At 33.0% G+C, this 21,021-nt stretch overlaps 1 protein-coding gene and 1 long non-coding RNA gene across 17 annotated transcripts in view; one reads left to right on the top strand and one right to left on the bottom strand.

Annotated features, from left to right (window-relative positions):
- Positions 1-20,618, top strand: part of LOC128237356 (protein still life, isoform SIF type 1-like) — a 124,322-nt gene extending 103,704 nt beyond the window's left edge. For 13 of the 16 annotated variants that reach the window (XM_052952791.1, XM_052952789.1, XM_052952788.1 and 10 more), the window contains 13 exons: positions 2,789-2,924; positions 3,540-3,707; positions 4,109-4,289; positions 6,068-6,307; positions 7,234-7,334; positions 8,257-8,391; positions 9,095-9,289; positions 10,463-10,571; positions 11,280-11,459; positions 11,958-12,082; positions 12,575-12,751; positions 13,096-13,292; positions 14,647-20,618. In XM_052952791.1, coding sequence (XP_052808751.1) covers positions 2,789-2,924; positions 3,540-3,707; positions 4,109-4,289; positions 6,068-6,307; positions 7,234-7,334; positions 8,257-8,391; positions 9,095-9,289; positions 10,463-10,571; positions 11,280-11,459; positions 11,958-12,082; positions 12,575-12,751; positions 13,096-13,292; positions 14,647-15,325 — 2,623 coding nt within the window. In that variant the 3' untranslated portion in view covers positions 15,326-20,618. The remainder of the gene's footprint in view (positions 1-2,788; positions 2,925-3,539; positions 3,708-4,108; positions 4,290-6,067; positions 6,308-7,233; positions 7,335-8,256; positions 8,392-9,094; positions 9,290-10,462; positions 10,572-11,279; positions 11,460-11,957; positions 12,083-12,574; positions 12,752-13,095; positions 13,293-14,646) is intronic. The other 3 variants (XM_052952795.1, XM_052952794.1, XM_052952793.1) reach the window with 3 other exon arrangements.
- LOC128237357 (uncharacterized) lies at positions 3,547-10,991 on the bottom strand. The gene is made up of 6 exons (XR_008261584.1): positions 10,887-10,991; positions 10,414-10,581; positions 9,122-9,263; positions 7,282-7,359; positions 6,153-6,313; positions 3,547-3,687 (listed from the first exon to the last, which is right to left on the bottom strand). It is a non-coding gene; the product is annotated as an uncharacterized LOC128237357 (long non-coding RNA).
- Positions 20,619-21,021: the final 403 nt, after the last annotated feature.

The raw sequence follows: 21,021 nt of genomic DNA, 5'->3' as shown, positions 1-21,021 counted from the left end.
TAAAATTTCAATGACTGCTTCCACAACATTTTTTATTCCAATGAAAATTAACCACAACAGAAAAATGTATATTTCGTACTACAAAATTATCATAGGTTTCATTGTGAATGAAGGTTGAATGAAAACATGCATGTGTTGTTTATCATGTTGGCACAAAAATCTAGTGATAAAATCTCATTTGCATCTCAGTTGCTATAACGGTGTGTTTTATAATTCCAGCATACGCAACAAATTTGCATTTATGTGTTTTTGTAAATCTAAGGTTGTTACATAATCATAAGACATGAATTTTCTTGTCAGCATTCTCAAACATAAAATCATAGGTCTTCTGTTTTATATGGGAAAACAATGTCAAGGCATTTTCATAGCCTTGGTGTCCTTAGCTGTGAGCATTCTCAAACATAAAATCATAGTTTTTCTGTTTTTATTTCGTAAAACAATGTCAAGGCATTTTCATAACATTGTTGTCTTTAAATGTGATCATACGCGAACATAAAATCATAGATGGTCTGTTTTTATATCGGAAAACAACGTCGAGGTATTTTCATAGCATATTTGGTGTCCTTAGCTGTGAGCATACTCAAACATAAAATCATAGTTTTTCTGTTTTTATATGGGAAAACAATGTCAAGGCATTTTCATAACATTGGTGTCCTCAGCTGTGAGCATACTCGAACATAAAATCATGGTTCTTGGTTTATATGGTTTTTATATGGTAAAAAAGTGAAAGCATTTTCATAGCGTTGGTTTGCTAATCATGCAAATACTTTAACGTTGGCCATAACATAAGATATTTACATAAAAATTAGTTTACATATATGTTAGCAGTGACAATTTGTGTATCATGTTTATAGCTGCCCTATACCATTTTTACTTTTTTATTTTTTGTCTTGGAAAGAGCAATTTTTGCCATGCTGACAAAAAATCAGCTTTAAAGGCCCATGACTGTTGTTTCAATAATTGTTGAGTTATGTCCCTTTTTTACTGTAAAATAACAGGTGAGCATTGTTATTCCCTCTATGGCACTCTTGTTAGAACTACATGGAACTTGATTTTGTTTTGACCTTTGAAGCAGAAAGGACTCAGGTCACTATCTTATAGTATGAATCTGGTTATTTTTCAGTGCAGAATATTCCAATAGTTATGCACCAGTCAATTGTAAACTGGGTCCCCCCCAAGGTCCGGGTGTATACAGGGGATAGCCAGGGAAATGGGCCGTTTCTTTACCTTCCAGGTGGCCCCGCAGTGTCGGATGAATGCGGTGGTTTTGTCTTTGCCTCAAAAATAGTGGGGTATGGGCCTTACCTAGGGTCCCTGGGGTGCAATGGTATTTGGCTGAGATTTTACCAACAGTTCACCCCCGCAGGACGGGGATTTTACCCGGGCTTGACTGGACCGAAAGTCAAAGTCCCCGCTATTCCCCGGACCTGGGGCAGCTGTGGTTACAATTGACTGGTGCATTAAGCTGGAATATTTTATTTGTTAGTTACATTACCTTTAGCCATGTTCAAAACAAACATAAGATCAGACAAACGTTTGCAACCACCTTCTTAGCTCTTACTTGTATCGTCTTAGATATGCGAGGTATCGTTACATTAATACTAGAACTTGCCTTCCTATTTGGTGCCTTTTTTTAAACAATGTGATTCAGCTTTTGTACTCGCACATTATTGTCAGATACATTCTCTGACTGATTACCCATGTGGATATGCCATTTCTTTTATTGGCAAGAAAATAATCCATGTGGAATTCTTGAATATTATTTATATCAGAACATTGTCGTAAATGCTATTGTGACAGCTTGAGCTCTTGTAAAATAATCAAGTTGCGAGAACAGCATTGATCTCGGAAATAATTGAATGCCACACAAAACAACATTTTATGCATATAAAAATTATCAAGCTAATTCAGACATCACGTAATGAACCAGACATAGTAACTGAGCTACAGGAGCTTTATTGTAAATTACATGCTGAGAAAATTATTGAGTTTCTAGATTAATTGATACTTGAAGAATTTTCATTTGTCTGAGATTTGTGTTGGAGCCTACAGTAATGCATGGGCTCGATATAGTTGTCACAATGCAAGAATGGTGGACCAGTTTTTCTGTTAAAAAGTCTCTCCATCTGTGCGTATAATGTTTGTCGGATACATTATATAAGTCTTGCTTCAAGGAATAAAATTAAGGTTACTAAGACTGAAGATCATACAACCCCTATAATAATTTTTTTATCAGGGTCACTGAATTAAAAAAGTACTGAATATGATTATGTTACCATATATAAATTATTTTTTTTTAACCAATATTTCCTTCCCTTATTATTTTAAAGTAAAAGTAAAATTAAATGTAGAAGAAACTGCATTCTTTAAAAGTGTGCATCTCCTTTCAAGATCTGAATGGAAAACTGTATAATCAAAATCTAAGTTTGGTAAATTTTTATTACGTACTATGCAACTCTAGTACCTGTTATGGACTGCACCACTTTATTTTATGTTGCGGACTAAACCACTTTAGGACCTGTTACCAGACATATAGGGGAGATTCTTGCAAGACCAAAGTAGATGTGCAGGCCTGTGGAATGTTGGGGCATGGCCATGTTCCATCAGAGTAAATGTTGCAACTCGAATGACTAGTGAAGAATATCCAAGCATACCATGTAACTTAGAATAAAAAAAACACATTTACTGAATGGATGTGCAGAGCGGGAGCCTATTGTAAGTGTTGATGTGGAGCTAACTGGCGCATCGGCCAACCTTCAATAATTTGTTGATTCCTGTAACATTTCAGGTCCGTTTTCAAAGCCACAGAATTGGATGAAGTTGTTGGGGACTTGATTAGCAAGGACAGCAGTGGCAATCAATCACCGTGTGGTTCAACTGGTTCCAACGAGATACTCTCCAAAGTATCAGCTCCCAATAACCAAGTAAGACCATCTCCTATAAATTGTCAATTTGCAGTGACTTGACTGACTCTCTAAAGATAAGCCCCCGAGATTATTTTTTTCCTTGAGTATGTTCTAGTTAACTTTATTTTAACAAAAATACAATAAAAACTGCAGGGACAAGCCCAGTAGTCGAAAATTTAAAAAAAAAGCACAAGGCACAAGGCATTTTGGGCCAGAATGACAATGCACTAGGGACACAAAAAGTAAATACAACATACAACATTAATTAACACAGATGGTAATCGACCTCAAGGCTGTTCCCTAGCCAGGCTAGCTACTATAGGATGTCCCCTGGTAGTTCAGGATGTGGATTGTGGAATGACAAACACTCTTTGTGTGTTATGATTCCTGTTTGCTTTACTGATTTAGCCATTTTGGACCGAAATTGAAAAAAAATAAGAAAAATTTCAGACTGATTTGTAGCCATTGTCTGTAACTGCAAAGTCAGAATTTGTCCAGACCAACAAATTGTCAGATTGAAGCACTAGTCAAGTAATACATGTACATACACAACATAGATTTGGAAAATAGACACACATATAAAATTCCTATCCTTGACAGAGAAATGTATTCTGATCTTTCATTCCTGAACAGACTGTTACGGTTGGGATCAAGAAGACTACAACTGCGGATGATGTTTTACTAGCTGTGTGTAACCGACGACAACTCAATCCTCGGGATCATTTTGTCAGGGTGCGATTGCAGGGTGCACCAGAGGGAAGTTACCAATATCCTGACAGGACTGAAAATATCAAGAAGCTGGTAAAAATTAACATTATGAAACATTTTGTATGTGCGTACCATCACATATAATAAATCATACTTTTGAATCAATTGTATGTCAAATAGGCGCCATGTTTTGATGTTAAGGGAAAGAGGGAGGAGCAGGCTCTCCTACAGACAAAACTCGATGCAAAACGAAACAAAACAATATTGGTTGTATACCGTACTGAATGTGGCTGATTGGGAAATAAGCTTTTTAAAAAATAATATAAAATGTTGTACTTTGTTGTATTTCAAAAGCTTTTTTTAGGCTGACACATTCAGGTTTTTAGTGGTTATTATACCAAAAAGTATGACCATCAGAATAATTTTTTTTTTTATATTCATACAACATTCATTTAATATTGCAATTATATAATATCAACTTGTTTGTCCTTCAGCGGTGTGAAATAGTCGAGGTATGTGAAAAACATCTTTATCAAGTGGAGTTGAGTAAAAACGAGACAAATCGAGACTTTGGTCTCAAAATTGAAGCTGAGTTAGCAGAAGATCAAGATCGAGAGGACGATTTAAGAATCTACATAGCCGAAGTTAGACCTGGTAGCCTGGCTGCTAGTAAAGGTGAGGGGTTTCGAGTTAGAGTCATACCTGGGGCCGTATCAAATATCAGTCTTATCCTTGTCCTAAGACACGCCTCAGTGATTCCATTCAGTCCATTGGCCAGTTATTTTTTATCGGCCAATCAAAATACCTGGACTCTAATTTTAAAATTAAGTGAAATTTAAGGTGGATATTGAATACAGCACTGTGAATGGCCAGAGGCTCATGGCTTCTTCTAGAAAAGGACTCTTATTAGGTGACTATAAATTAATTGATAGATTTTTATCCCCGCCTGTCCCCTCTTTTTCCACTGCCCCTTAAATTTTATTGCCTCAAATAAAAATGTTGAACTTAGGTCTGTATTTTGTATCAGTCTAATACTGTCCAGTAAGGGCATTTATTCATACCTACGGTGTCGATGTATAACATTCACATGTAAAAAAAGAGAATTGTTACAATCATGTTCATGGTTTGTCTAGAAACACATGTATATGGTCCCTTATGAAATAAGAAAGAGCATCAGAGCACATATTCAACAGTGAAACAGTCATCTAAGAAAAAATAAAAAAAATAAAATGTCACCCCTGCACAATTTTCAAGAAAGAAATTCTATAAATTAATTTATATTGGCCTGATTAGTTCTGTTTTTAGCTCTACTGGCCAAAGGCCAGAAGAGCTTATGCGATGGTAATGTGTACGTAGTATGTGCATCAGTGCGTCCGTGCATTCGTGCGTCTGTAAACAATTGCTTGTGAACAGGATACAGTCCTCAGTTTTGATTGTATCTCGATGAAACTTGTACAGTATCTAGATATCCATTAGAGCTCGGTTCCTTTCGAAAACCAGCCAGATCCGCCCATGAATGCCTAGATTATGGGCCATGAAAGTTTTAAAGAAATGCTTTCTATTTTTAGCCAAGTGTACATGTAAATTCAAGTCTAGAGTTAAGGGAGACAATTTTCAAGTCTAGGATTTTGAGAGACAATTTGCTTTTTGCTTCTGCAGTTGATTTTACTCTGCCTTGTTCTTGTTGAAAGCCCAAAGGCCATTTTTTAGCTTTAAGTTCTGTAGTTTGTGCATTCATCTTAACAAAATTGGTTGTGAATGTTTAAGTTATGCACCTGGTGTCATTACTGGCCACACCCAGGGTTCACAGGTTTGGTAAACATAAATCTGGAAAGCTTTGAAAATCTTTTTGTGTGTTGTGCATCCATCTCAGCACAATTTATTGTGAATGTTTGTTCAAATTGATCAATGTTGTCCTAGGATGCCCTTGACTTTGACCTTTTGACCAACTTTTTTTAACTTTTAAAACTACAGAAATATTTACTATGAGTACAGTTTTGAAAGCATTTGTTTTTGTCAGATGACTTTTACTTGGCATATTAAAATAGTTCATGCAACTAATCTGCTTACAATACTTTCTTGGCTCAGATGTTGAACGTGCTACATTTTCAGGTAACCCAAACACAAAACATAAACTATATGTCTGTTGCCTTTTACCCATACATACATGCTGTGGATTGATATGACCACAAAAGCCATGCCAGTAGAGCATAGGCCCTTTTGGGCCTCTTGTTTATATATATTAATATATACAAATATTTACAATGAAATATGTAATATGTAAACAAATGAAAACTTTTGTTTATGCATTTCTGACATTACCAAAATATCATGGACTTCAATTTTGGCATATTTATTCTTGTGTCTGATAAATATTTTGACATCACTATATTGCATTTGGTATTTTGAGATCAGTCACTTACTATTGATCATACATTTTTAATTTAATTTAGGAATGAGAACCACAGATGAAATAGTTGTCATCAATGGTAAAATTGTCTCCGATCTCGACATGGTGTACGTTGAATCACTTCTCACCGAGTCGTCTGCCATTTGTTTTGTTGTCCGCTCCCTGTTTGAGCCAAGTGGAGCGGTTGCCATGGAGACTCCACCGACACTCCCCCCACCCCCTAGCCAGATACGCCTCAGCGATCATAGCATTGACAGCTTAAAACTACCACCACCATCTTCAGGTAAAACTGGAAATTGTTAAATATTCATAAGAGTTAAATATTCCTATGAATTAAAATTTGAGTTTCTAAAATTAATGAACTTTTAAATGATACTCTATAAAGGATTTGTACTACTTTGAAATCATTTTGTGCTTGAAATTGACTATAATATGAGTAAAATTTATATTACAACTAATGATCTTTAAACAAGATAATTTCAGTTACTGTAATACTTGATTGTATAGTCAATTAAGTTTTCTTCGTAGATGTACTAGCATACCTAGTGTTGGAAAAGATTAAAAGTTAAATTAAGAACAATGAATACGGCACAACAGAAATGAAGTTAAATATTGGGATCAGTCGCCTTCAGAGAGTGCTTTATTTGTTTTAGAGCTACTGTGAAATTAGTAATATTCGTGGGACATTAATTCTCGGGTAATCCACAAATTTAAGATCCTAACAAAATTTGAACCTTTATTTCAAGTGTCATAAACTACTCGAAGGTGATGACACATAGCACGAGATTTTGCAGATGGTTTAGGACTGCAGTTTCAAATTCTTTTTTTATTTTAAAAAATGAAAATGCAAGAAATTAAGGATCCAAGAATTTAAGGACCCAGGAATTTGTCCTTTTTAACAAAAACAGGAAGTTTCATGCACACGGAAAAAAAATCATTTTACAGTATTGTATTTGATCAGAAAAAAATATTTCAAGGAAGGAAATTGCTATTCAAATAGAAGTGACTATTATTAAGTTAGATATCCTGCTACTTAAACACAAAGATTAGATTGATGAATTCTTCGTATTGAATAATTATATTTGCCAGTTTTAAGAAAAAGGCTTGTAGCCGTGTATATTATATTCCTGTTAAATATTTTCAGCTATTTAATAAGCCTGACTTAGCCTTATGAAAAGGTTGTATTTTATTCTTGTGCAATGTTTTCAGTTGGGAGTTCCGCCTGTCCTAGTGCCCAGGGTTCGCCACATCACTCACAGTGTAGTGCTAGAAGCAGGAAGTCCTCGGACCAGGTTGATACACTATTACAGGTAAGGTTTATGGGAATGAGATTACCTGGCAAAATAGTTTTTATTAGATTAAATTTTGTTGTTTTAAAGCACCATTGGTATTGTATGGCTTAAGAATAAACAGTAAATTATGATTGATTTCGTACCCCCATAAAGCGAAAATGGGCTTGTGGGTGGGGTATATATAGGAGTAAGCTAATGTCAGTTGATTCGTCAGTCAGTCAGTTCTGTCTGGACGATAACTCATAAAAGCATCAACAGATTCAAGGCTATTTGTGATATACATACTTAACACCATAAAATACATGTCAAGTTTATGGCCCTTTTCAAATACATAATTAACTATTCCTCCATCAAGGCTTTGTATGGGGGTATTCATCACTCCTGTGATAGCTCCAGTTTTTGTGTCATACAAATAGGGCTTACTTTGTACAGGGTTGGTGTCAATGGCGTCACACTTTCATGTGTAGAACTTTAAACTTGGTATGCATTTTGGTCATTGGAAGATGACCCCTATTGATTTTGTTGTCAATTATGTCAAGGTCATGGTGACCTTTACTATAAATATTATTGGCATTTCCAAGCGACAAATCAAATTTACAGAATTCTAGTTTACACAAAAGGTGCTCTAGTTACCATTGATATGAATGCAATTATAGTTTATTCGTAAAGAATTGGTATAAGTAGGTTTTTAAAAAAAAATATGTTTGTTTTTTTCTCTTTACAGTTTTCAAAATGTATTTGTACATCTAAGTACTTAAGTAGAAACATTCATTTTAACACATAACACGTCCAATTAAGAAATTACATTACTTTATAACTAAACTATTGTATATATGCCTTTACCCAAACTACTGAAAAACTTGACCACTGTGAATGAATATTTAAACTGTAAAGAATGTTCCCCTATTTTCTTATTTCTGGTTCCCAATTGTTTTGTTAGGGTGCCGACCAAGTAACTGCAATATGCCGGGAACCAGGGGAGGATGTTGCCAGTAGCAACAGGCACCTGTCCGAGGTGGAAAGGTTACAGAAGGTCATAAAAGAGCTTGTCAACACAGAGGAAGCTTACGTCAATGTAAGAAAAAACATCATGCTTAATTACGATAGCATTGTAAGTGCAAGGGGATAAGTGATGGCGACGTCATTTATGATATGGCTGATTATATGTCAGACAAGATGAAAATGACATTTACTCATGATGGCTACGCTATTTATGATATAGCTTATTATATATCAGACCAGATGAAAATGACATTTACTCATGATGGCTATGCCGTTTATGATATAGCTATTTATATATCAGACCAGATGAAAATGACATAAGCTCATGATTGCGTCGTCATTTGTGATAAAGCTTATTATAAATCAGACCATATGAAAATGACATAATAATTAAGCTCATGATAGCGTCATCATTTATGATGTTGCTTATTATTATGATGGCAATGAGTACCTGAGGACTCGAGTACTCAATCATCAGAGTACCCGAGTACCAAATCACTACTCAAGTACTCGGTATATAACTGATTATATATCAGACCAAATGAAATGACAATTTTTAAACTCATGATGGCGACATCATTTATGATATAGTTTATTATATATCAGACCTGAAGAAGATGACATTAACTTAAGATGGCAACATCATTTATGATATAGCTTATTATATATCAAACCAGATGAAAATGACATTAGCTCATGATGGTGACATCATTTATGACATAGCTTATTATAAATAATATCAGACCAGCTAAAAAAACAGTTGTTTCTAATTACAGGACTTGAATTGTTTGCTGAAACGATACCTGGAGCCCTTAAAGGAGGAGAACTTCCTGAGCTCGGACGAGGTTGACCATATATTCGGCAATATCCAGGAGATCGCGCAGTTCCAGCGGCAGTTTCTGCAGAGCCTTGTTGAGGCAATAGGCCCGGACAGTCAATTCTTGGCTGGAACAGACTTTCAGAGTTATAGGGTAAGGATTAATCATCTTTTGTTCTTGGTTAATCATTAAAAAAAAATATTTTTTTTATGACATATTTTTTTGTATGTTAAATGTCATGACAACCAAGCATTTGAGTGAGTTAAAAAAATCAAAATGGCATTTGATTCTAAGTCAGAAATGCAATAAATTTGTCCATATGAAAAAAATGTAATTGTCCAAGCTTGTTTTTGAATGATCGTTAATGTATTTTATGAAATGAGTTTTCTTTAACCTGCACTTACTAGGAAGAGGAGGTTCTGGTATGTTTAAGTAGCTATTTAGGACGTATATTTGTTGTAATGTATACAGTATTTGTTTTCAGACTATGACTTGTTTTGTCAGTTATGTGATTATTTTTTCTGTTTTGGGGTGTTCTAAGAGTGAAGTTTTATGCAAGTTTTTGTCACAAAAGTATGAGATTGATCAATAAAAATTAACTTTTAAATCTTCTGATGTTTGAAAAAATTAATAAAGTTTAATAAAAAATATTTTGTACAATATCGCTGTTTTAAAGGATTATATAAATAAGATCAGAATAAATTTTGAACAATAGTACATTTTTATTTTTTAATTAAATTAAAGTGACATTCATGTTCAAAATATAAACAGTCAGTAGGGTCTCCTCGTTATAATATCAGTACCTGGTACTGTAGATTGTGTTAATTTTTCGAGGGTTTAATTTGCCCGATTTTTCCCAAAATTTATATGTCCTTAGATATAGAGAAATATGATGTTTGCTGATGTTTGATTAATATTGGCCTGATTGTTCAGAGCTTTATTAAAACAAACAATGTGATTAATGACATGATTGGTAAATTTTATACAGGAAATATTTTATGATATGCTCATATATTTAAATGAAACAAGAAAAGCTGAATGACTTATCTCAAATCTTGATAGAAATACTGCAGATCATAAGTGTAGTCGTGAAACTTCCAGAGCAAAACAATGATAACGTTTGTAACGTTGTGAACTTTACCAAAGTTCTGAGCAATCAACCCATTTTCAAAAATTCAAACCTTCCAAATATTTGCCAACAGCAAAAATCAGGGGAAAAAACCGAAGCACCTCAAGAAATTATTACAATCCACAGAAATTAATTGTAGGCTATGTACCTCCAATATGTTTTCTTTTAATCTTCTAACTGTTTTTATACGTTAACAGCGTGTCCTGTTTTCACTGGGTGGATCGTTTCTGTTCTACGCAAACCATTTCAAGGTGTACAGCTCTTTCTGTGCCAGCCACTCTCGATCTCAAAAGATACTTAACCCAGGTATGATCAACTGAAATGGAAAGAGAAAAGGAATTCAGTAATGATGCAAGATGATTGAATTGACATTAACATGCTGCATTATAAGATTTTTGCCATCTGACAAAATTGCACTATAATAATAAATCTATCTAACGTTCATCAAAAAATCCTTTTTTTGCTCAAAATTTTGTGATGCAACTTTAAACATAGCGTAGTGACTAGACACAAGACGCCCCCAAAATACAGTATTTCCTCAAAACAAGTCTAGAATTGCCATTTTACATTATATAAAGATTAATATATGCAACAATCAAGTGACATTTTTCATAAACTAACCTGTCAATAAATAATCTAGCCCGGGCTGTCAATTTCAGAAGTTTCCGTCGATCAATTTTATCACAAATGTTAATCTGTCGGGCTTTGTGTCTACGTTGTTTAGTAGCTGTTGTCCACTTTCTTGCACTGTCAGTCATTTTTGGAAGCCATGTTGGGTGTATATCTAACATGTGGAAAGTCACCTGATATGTGTCGATAAATATGCCGACTTCAATTTTTAATTTTACTGGACAACATACCCGGTTTTTGACAATTACCTTTTTTTTGCAATAGTATCATACAGTGTCTAGTCCTTTTAATACTTAACTTGATATAGGATAATGAATGGCTCCATATCACTTGTTTTATATGACATAATTAATAAAATATGTTTGAACATGATATGTATTTCAGACACAATCAATGAGAAGTTAAAAGATTTTCTGATAGCTCGTAACCCCAAAAACCAGCACTCCGCAACTCTCGACTCGTATCTGATAAAACCGATACAGCGAATTCTCAAATACCCACTCTTACTTCAACAACTTTGCAACCTCACTGATACTGAAACAGACGAACACCATCATTTGTCAGGTGAGTTTTATTTTTTTTTACCCCCCTCTTTTGGCAGTTGATACATCAATTAACGGAAAGACAAGTTTGATTTTTTATGCGCCCCACGTTGGTATTTAATGTGAGTTAAAGGGATGATGGGGTTGAATATTTATGACACTACCTTTTTGTTTGGCATTTGATATTAATGAAAACAGGTTTGAATTTGTATGCGCCCCGCGCAAAGCAATTAAGAATTAATTGAATGTGAAGTTAATTTTTGTATACACCTCTCTTTTGGCAGTTGATGGGATGACAAGTTTAAATTGAATATGCACGTCAAAGACCAGATTATGTTAATGGGATGACAAGTTTGTAATTATGATCGCTAAAATGTGAAAACATAAAAAAAAGTCCACAAGAAGTTAAATGTAAAAAATGTATTTAGCCGAAGGGCTTATCAGCCTTTTTATTTCTTGGGTTGTAGGCCCTTCTTGCAATGAATGAATCATCAAATGTGTGTGTTCTTGTTACTTTCAGAGGCGCGCAAAGGCATGGAAGCTGTTGCGGAACACATTAATGAAATGCAGAAAATCTACGAGGAATATGGTGCAATATTTGATGAGCTTTCAAAAATGTTCAAAGATTTATACCCCCATAAGACAGTAAGTGCATATTGAATATTGAGTGTAATTAATCAAATTGTAATTTTATTAATTAATCACAAATTAGTTGTACATGTATCTTTTGTTGATCACAAATCTTTTGACAGAGGGACATTATATGCCCATAAGTCAAGTCAAGTTTTTTAAGTTTATGAGTAATATCCGTATAGTTCAAATCTGTAGCTATTGTATACAGGGGTTCAAAAGTTTGTGATTAAATTTTTTTGGTTTAAACATATTTTACTTCATAAAGTGGTTCAAATAAAAACACAAATTTCAAACAAAATATTTAAAGATAGCTAAAAGCTAACAAAGACCATCATTCTTCTTTTGAATTTATATTTATTGTTTTCCATGTTATTGCCTTGCAGAGCTTACACAAATCCAAAAGGTTGTAAAAAATGAGAAACAAAAATAATTAACATATTTAGCTAATTAAGTTTTCTCCATGTATTCGTTATTCTAAGTAAATTATCTTGAATTATTTTTCAGCCAGTTGACCTGAGTGTTGGGGAACTACAAATGTACGGGACTGTTGAATGGTGTAATGTAACCGACAGCCTGGGGAAGATCAAAAAGGGGACTGAATTAGAGAGTACTGTATTCGTGTTCAAGACAGGAGTTGTCTTCCTTTGTCGAGAGAGGTTAAAACGTAGGAAATCACGAGGGGTAAGAAAAGTAGACAAGTTTAGTAAATTGAATTGTGTGTATTTTATGACTCCATTACTTGATAAAAGAACATAATTGTTAAATTTGGAAATAACGCGATATGATTTTTACACAATATATATAAAAAAGAAATTTGTAAGCAAAACAATTATGAAGTAAATTTATACAAATTAGTATTCAGATTAAAAGGAATAAGATGAAAAGAATTTGATTTGATACAATACAATATGCATGGATAAAACAATTCAAGTCATCTATAAGCTTTGGGACAAATTAAATGAAGTACGTAATAACAAAAAAAAAAGATATGCGAAGTTTCCTAATTTCGAAAAACATAATTTCAGGGTTCAAGTGCAGCCAGAAGTCTGTTCAGCGAAAGTTATGATACAATCGAGCGTTTCCGTACGCTTATTCCCGTTCATGATGTGCAGGTTCGCATCGGAAAGGTCAGCGATATTGACGGCCATTTTTGGTGGGAGTTGGTCCACTCCAGATGTGATACAGAGGCACGACCAGAAAGGGTTTATCAGTTCTGTAACAGGTATGTTATCAGTTTTGGAACACATATGTTATGAGTTCTGTAACATGTATATTATGAGTTCTGTAAACAAATATGTAATGAGTTTTATAGGAGGTATTATATGAGTTACGTAGCAGGTATTATATGAGTTATGTAGCAGGTATTATATGAGTTACGTAGCAGGTATTATATGAGTTACGTAGCAGGTATTATATGAGTTACGTAGCAGGTATTATATGAGTTACGTAGCAGGTATTATATGAGTTACGTAGCAGGTATTATATGAGTTATGTAGCAGGTATTATATGAGTTACGTAGCAGGTATTATATGAGTTACGTAGCAGGTATTATATGAGTTATGTAGCAGGTATTATACGAGTTACGTAGCAGGTATTATATGAGTTACGTAGCAGGTATTATATGAGTTACGTAGCAGGTATTATATGAGTTATGTAGCAGGTATTATATGAGTTACGTAGCAGGTATTATATGAGTTACGTAGCAGGTATTATATGAGTTACGTAGCAGGTATTATATGAGTTACGTAGCAGGAGGTATTATATGAGTTACGTAGCAGGTATTATATGAGTTACGTAGCAGGTATTATATGAGTTACGTAGCAGGTATTATATGAGTTACGTAGCAGGTATTATATGAGTTACGTAGCAGGTATTATATGAGTTACGTAGCAGGTATTATATGAGTTACGTAGCAGGTATTATATGAGTCACGTAGCAGGTATTATATGAGTTACGTAGCAGGTATTATATGAGTTACGTAGCAGGTATTATATGAGTTACGTAGCAGGTATTATATGAGTTACGTAGCAGGTATTATATGAGTTACGTAGCAGGTATTATATGAGTTACATAGCAGGTATGTGATGAGTTATGAAACAGGTACGGTATGTGAAAAAGTTCTGTAAATAGGTATATTATGAGCGATGAATTCTGTAGCAGATATTGTACGAGGTCAGTTGCAGTTATGTTATGAGCTCTTTAAACAGGTTTGTTTTGAGTTCAAAAACAGGTATTTTATGAGTTTGGTAGCTGGTATGTTCTTTGTTCTTTAGCAGGAGTTTGTTGTGTTCTAAAACAGGTTTGTTATGAGTCTGTAAAAGAGATGTTATTAGTTCTGTCACAGGTATGTAATTAGTCCTGAAGTAAGTACATTAAAAGTTCTGAAACACATTTGTTATAAATTTGGTAGCAGGTATGAAATGAGTTCTGCATAGGAATGAGTACTGTGACAGGTATCAATGTTCTGTGTTCTGTTTCATGTGTATTATGAGTTATGAAGCATATATATGAGTTCTGATGATCTAGTGCAAAAAGTAGACTTCTAAACATACATCAGTACCGAACTCTCTTTTCAGCACCCTGGAAGCCAAAACTGACTTCATGAGAATTATTAGACAGACAATCAGAGACAGTGTGCGAAAAATGACAGTGCCCGCTAATTCTCAGAGTTCTGGTAAAACCAAGTACATTCCATATGGCGGAAAAAGATTAGAAGCTCTGTCGTCAAACCCTCGTAGTACTCTCAGTAAAAAACGTAACCCTTCAAACAGTAAAGCAGATGTCGAGAGACATTCGATGGAATTGGAGGAGAAATTCAGATTGGAAGAAGACGCTTTGTTTAGATTACGAAGCAAAACAGTGGGCGACTTGAATGAAGTAAGTTCGGCGGAGTATGATGATGACGATGATCATACACTTGTTCAAACTTCGGAGTCCTGTGTAGTTCAACAAAATGGTGGAAGTAAGACTGGCGCGAGCAGTGAAAATTCGTCATGTTCAAATCTTAGTATATCTAGTCATTCAGGATCGTCTGCTAAATTGACGTTTGCAAGTGCTAACCCGCTAAAATTTACAAGTGCAAAGGCGCAAACGCCACCAATGGGTTCACCTATTTGGAAACCCCGAAATGAGGCTAATGTTGCTAAGCAACAGGAGATTAGAAGTAAAATAGCTGCAGAGTCTAACAAGGTGTCAATAAGCAATGCCCAGTCAGAGTCTTGTGTTTTGATGGATTTGAAAGATACGGAATGTTGATGTCACTTTTTTTATTATTATTATTTTTTATTTTAGAAAACTGTGTACATGCACTATAGAAATGTCTTGTTATTGTGGTCACACTATTTTGCATCATTTTAATGTATTTAAATACACAGCACTGTAATATCTTACATCAATTGCGTAAACATCAAAAGAAGAAACTTTGTGCCATAAAATTTAGCAGCTAACAAAATATTTATATTAACCATTGCATTTCATTATGTATCTTAACATTTTTAAATTTACCGTTAACAATGTCAATATATATGTTATCAAAGAAAAAAGTTGAGGTTATTATTATAGCAGGAGTGTCGTTATTGTTGTCGTTGACATTGGTATGCAGCCATGTTGGTCACATCTTGAAAACTGTTGTCAACGTAAACATTGTACATGTGTTTGCCATGACAATGAACATAATTTTATTAGTTTCAGTCACTCTGGATGTAAAATATATGGAGTAATGCCCCTTGTTGCAACCAAATATATGGAGTCATGTCCCTTGTTGCAATCAAATATATGGAGTCATGTCCCTTGTTGCAACCAAATAGATGGAGTAATGCCCCTTGTTGCAACCAAATATATGGAGTAATGCCCCTTGTTGCAACCAAATATATGGGGAGTAATGCCCCTTGTTGCAACCAAATATATGGGGAGTAATGCCCCTTGTTGCAACCAAATATATGGGGAGTAATGCCCCTTGTTGCAACCAAATATATGGAGTAATTCCCCTTGTTGCAACCAAGAAACAAACAGATGAGCGCTTTGACAGTATTAGTGTTTCAGTAAAAAATTAGTTTAAAATTTATGTGTTTATTTGAGAGAATAGAAGAGGAGAAAAGGGAGATTAATATATTTTACTTGTTTTGCAGAGTGATAGTGAGGAATTAGATGAAGGTTTTGTTTAGAGGTTAAATACCTTGTAAGCGAATTCTTCATCTTGTGCAATAAAGGTAACATTTCTCTCTACAAACTGTACTGCCATCAAAATCTGGAGATTATCACAAAGTTCAAACAATTCTAAATTCGTAAAATCGCTTACTAAACAAAGAATTCATATATTTTTGAAAAGAATTGCAGATATTTGGCTTTATTAAAAAATATGGGTTGCCCCACACGATGTTGTTCCAAAGGTTGAATTTTTGGCAAAAACGAGTATTGCAACATAACAATACTTCAGTTTATTCTAAGTGCAATTGTGAATTTTTGTGTTACCTTTGAATCATGGCTGACAAATCATCAAACTTGGTATGCACATTGGTCATGGTCATTAGATGACCCTCCATGATATAGGGGTCAATAGGTTAGAGGTCAAGGTTATGGTGACCTTTTTTAAAAACAAGGGAAAGGTGTCCTAATGCATGGGTGACACAGATTTGGGGAATTCTAGTTTTCCAAATTAATGCCTACAACTTGTGAAGAAAAATTCTGTAATGTGACTCATATATATGAATTACATTCTCTGACAATGCGAGTTCTGTAAATTGAAAAGCAATCAAACCTTATGTGATTCAATATCTTATATAATCTCCAGATTTACAGCAAAAAACCTGCATCCCACCCCAAATACTCCTCATTCATTTTGTTTAAAAAAATCATCGCTGTCATGTATATTTTAGGACGTTCATTTTTGTTAATCTTTACATATTTTTTGGATGGCATTTTATGTTTACTGTTTTATATCTCTTTGTGATATTATTATTTTTGTAATAAGAAAGCACTGTTTACACATAATTGAAACCTCAAATGGTGAATAAATAAATCTATTTTAGTAATGACAAATAATATTGATTTCTTCCTATTTAAAAGAAATAAAAAAATGAAATATCATACATGTACTTTTCAAGGAGGAATTTTAAAACTATGTTTATACATGTATGTAAAATGTTATTATAAATATATTTTATTCACACTTAATCTGGTGAATTTAAAAAAAATGAAATTAAACATATAAAAATCCTTTTCTGTTTATATGTTCGGTATTGGGCCGTTTCTTTCAAGTATCCTCCCCATGCTTTTTGATGTTCCATAAAAATATTCCCGCATTTTTTTAAAGGCTTTATTCGTTAAACCCGAGTGACAACAGCTCCCTGAGGTAGGCTCCCTAAGAAGGTGTTTGATGTATTTATCTCTGTAATTCTTGGAATGCCTTCATTGTTTTATGCTTTGGTGAATATGCAAAAAAAAGAGTTCTGTAGTTTAGACCTTTACATGGATGCCATTTTTAGCGGGATTTTGCACCGAAGTTGTTACAAAGAACATGGATTTCTGGAAAGTTTGAATCAGAATTTCATTGTTTTGAATCTTGATCTAAATTATCCAGGCAAATCTTCCAATGAAATGAAAAGTGTGGCAATGGGTGGTATCAGCGAAAAGGACTGTTAAAGCATATTGTTATACAAAAAATGTATGTTCTTTAGCTGTTGAAGGCAGTTATAAATATGAGCTATTGAGGTCAACTTTATTTGAGCTTAATTAAGTCTGAAATTTTCAGTCAATTAATGAAAAGTAAAGTCTAACAAATTTTTATAGAGTTAATACGGCAGTCAGGCATTGAGTATGGTCAAACTGTAAATTAATAACCTTTGGCATTCCTCTTTAGGAAATAATTCTTAAAAGTATTTCATCACTACTCAGGCAAATTTACACTTATCACAATTTCAAAATATATGGTTTAAACAAATGTTTTTGTTTTGTAAAATATAAGCAAGTTTACCTAACTAAGTCTTTGAACAGTAAGGTAAACAAATCTTACACAGTATTTTTTCTATTATGCCATTTTCCATTTTTTTATTATTTCCAAACTTCTGTAGGATAGAAACAATTACCATCTGTGCATGAGAATTTACATAAAAAATTGTATATCTACACTTTATAAATACTTCCAACACTTCTGTATGCATGATGTTTGAGATCTACTCATTCTTTTTTGTGTTAAATGTTGCCTAAATATCTTTCTCATTAGTTCTGGTAAACATAGAATGCTTTTATTTGTGCCAGTGCACCTAATCAAGTATACCAAGTAATTAAGTGATATATGAAATATAAAAAGTATTTATAAAGTTTTGGAAAAAAGTTGGAAAAATTAAACCTTTAAATTTTGCATTTATTTAAATGCTACTTAATTATATAAAAAGACATATCAACTTTAAGTACTGCATTAAATTTCCTTGTCTTTAACCTGAAAAAATTGCATTTATCAAATATGTAATTGTTAGTGCATATAAGGTCAAGTCTTTATGATTAAGAAAGGTGGAGGGAGCAATGTGAACAAACCTGATACTCTTAGTCATTAAGATTTTACCTTATATGTTTTAAATGTCTTCGATTGTAACCAAATTTCAGCAGGCAGGTCTCGTTTCATGTTATGTTGATGTTATGTCGATTAAGTTATAAAACAAACCAATTTATAGATTAAGTGCAATCTTTAGCTCAGATAGGCAATTTAATTGGCTAGATATTTAGGATAGAATCTTATGTCAATTAAACACCATCTTGAAACTGTGTAATTTAAATGTGTTCAAACTTTGCACTTTTTTATTGACTGCATCTTTGCAATTATTGACTTGCCATTTTATTTCATTGGCATGCCTCTCATATCTTGAAATTCTGCAATAATTCAAAAAGTGAGCATTTAATTATTTTTTGTTTTGTTTTTATTAAAAAATCTCAAATAATTTTAAATGCATACACCTGAAAAAGGAAAAAAAAAATCCATGCATTGATAAGATAATTAATTTGAATTTTTTTTTTAAAAGTTTGCAAAATTTATCAAGATTCATTTTATAAAAAAAATCATTTTCATTTTTCAACATGCCATTTCCTTGCATTTCATAACCGTGCAATATTAAGGTTCCCGGTATATGTACACACTAAGTCGGTTGATAATTTTTTGTCATTGTAAAATCATATCTTCTGTTTCATCCATACCAAATACATAAGTTTTAGTTACATTTATTGTACACACGTCTATTAGTCTTTAATTCCCCAAAAATGTTAACAAATTGATTTAACAAGTATTTTACAGAGGATAACTACATTGGAATAAAAATGTTCTACAAAAGTTGTTTCTACTCTTTAATTTCAGTAGTATTAAGATAGTGCCATAGACAGATAGATATTGAACATTATGGATTCATTTTGTGTGGAACAAATGTCAAAGACTAATTAACTTAGACACTTTTAAAAGTCTAAAAGTGTTATTCCTTCAGCAAATGTAAGTGATTCAAGCAGTGAATGCCAATGACTAATTCACTGAATATTGACGATTCTTTTAAAAGTGTAAGTGTTATTCCTTCAGTGACATAACTGACTCCTACAGTGAATGTCAATGACTAGTTAACTGAATGTGAATTATTCATTTAAAAGTCTGAAAGTGTTATTCCTTCAGTGACATAACTGACTCTTGACATTGAATTTCAATTAACTGAATATAACATTTCTTTTAAAAGTCTGAAAGTGTTATTCCTTCAGTGACACAACTGACTTTGACAGTGAATGTCAATTAACTGAATATAACAGTTCTTTTAAAAGTCTGAAAGTGTTATTCCTACAGTGACACAACTGACTTTGACAGTGAATGTCAATTAACTGAATATAACAGTTCTTTTAAAAGTCTGAAAGTGTTATTCCTTCAGTAAATGTCAATGATTCATTAACTGAATGTTAAGTGGGTTTTTTAAGTCTAAAATCAAATGTAATTGATTCTTGTAGTGAATGTCTATGATTAACTTAATGTCAAAGGTTCTTTTAAAAGTATAAAAGTCTTAAGCTATACAAAGTAATTATCAGTATTATAGTATACAGGCAGTATAAACTGAACCTGGCCAAACATGCCTTGTATTGACTGAATATTGAAACATGTCCATTGATTTGAATCATAAGAGTATGCAGAAAGTAAAATATATGATATTTTTATTGTCAATGAGGAAAGAAAATTGTTTTGTTTATTATAACAATTGTGTCAACTTTAAATGAAAATACCTGTGGTGATAATAATTTGAATATACTTGAACTTGGTATTGCAGCTTGCAAACACATTGAAATGATTAAGCTTAAAATTGTGTCAAAATACTTGTGATTCATTGAGATTCTGTAAATTTTGTAAATATTTTTATCTTATTTTTCCTTTTTCATTTATTTATTACACAATATAGATCTAAAAATACAAATTGTATTGTCCTTTTTAAAAGTTGTACTGTTGATTTGTTAGTGATAATAACTATACATGCACTTTATTAAATAACATGTATTTGACCTTATGATTTATGAAGGCTAATAAAATGTTATTTTCACCAAATCATAACTTTGTTGTTTTCTTTTAATGCTATTTGATAAAATATGGCGTTTTAACAGTGAAATAACAACAATGGGTTTTAAAAGTAGTTCTGAAAATTGATATTTTCACTCCTTATTTTGCAGTGAAAATATCAAATTGATATTTTCACTGCAAAATAAGGAGTGAAAATATCAATTTTCAGAACTACTTTTAAAACCCATTGTAGTTACCTAATGATTTATGAAGGCTAATAAAATGCTATTTTCACCAAATCATAACTGTGTTGTTATATTACATGTTCATGCAAACTTGTTTGGTTGATAAAGTTAATCAGTTGACTGTCAAGTAGCATGTCAGATATTATGAATAGAAAAAATGATAACTTAAATAAGCAGGTAACAAGTTAATATCTTAAATA

Source organism: Mya arenaria, chromosome 6, assembly GCF_026914265.1.
Source record: "Mya arenaria isolate MELC-2E11 chromosome 6, ASM2691426v1".
NCBI lineage: Eukaryota > Metazoa > Mollusca > Bivalvia > Myida > Myidae > Mya > Mya arenaria.
Note: the sequence above shows the minus strand (reverse complement) of the source record. Positions and strands in the feature narration are given on the sequence as shown.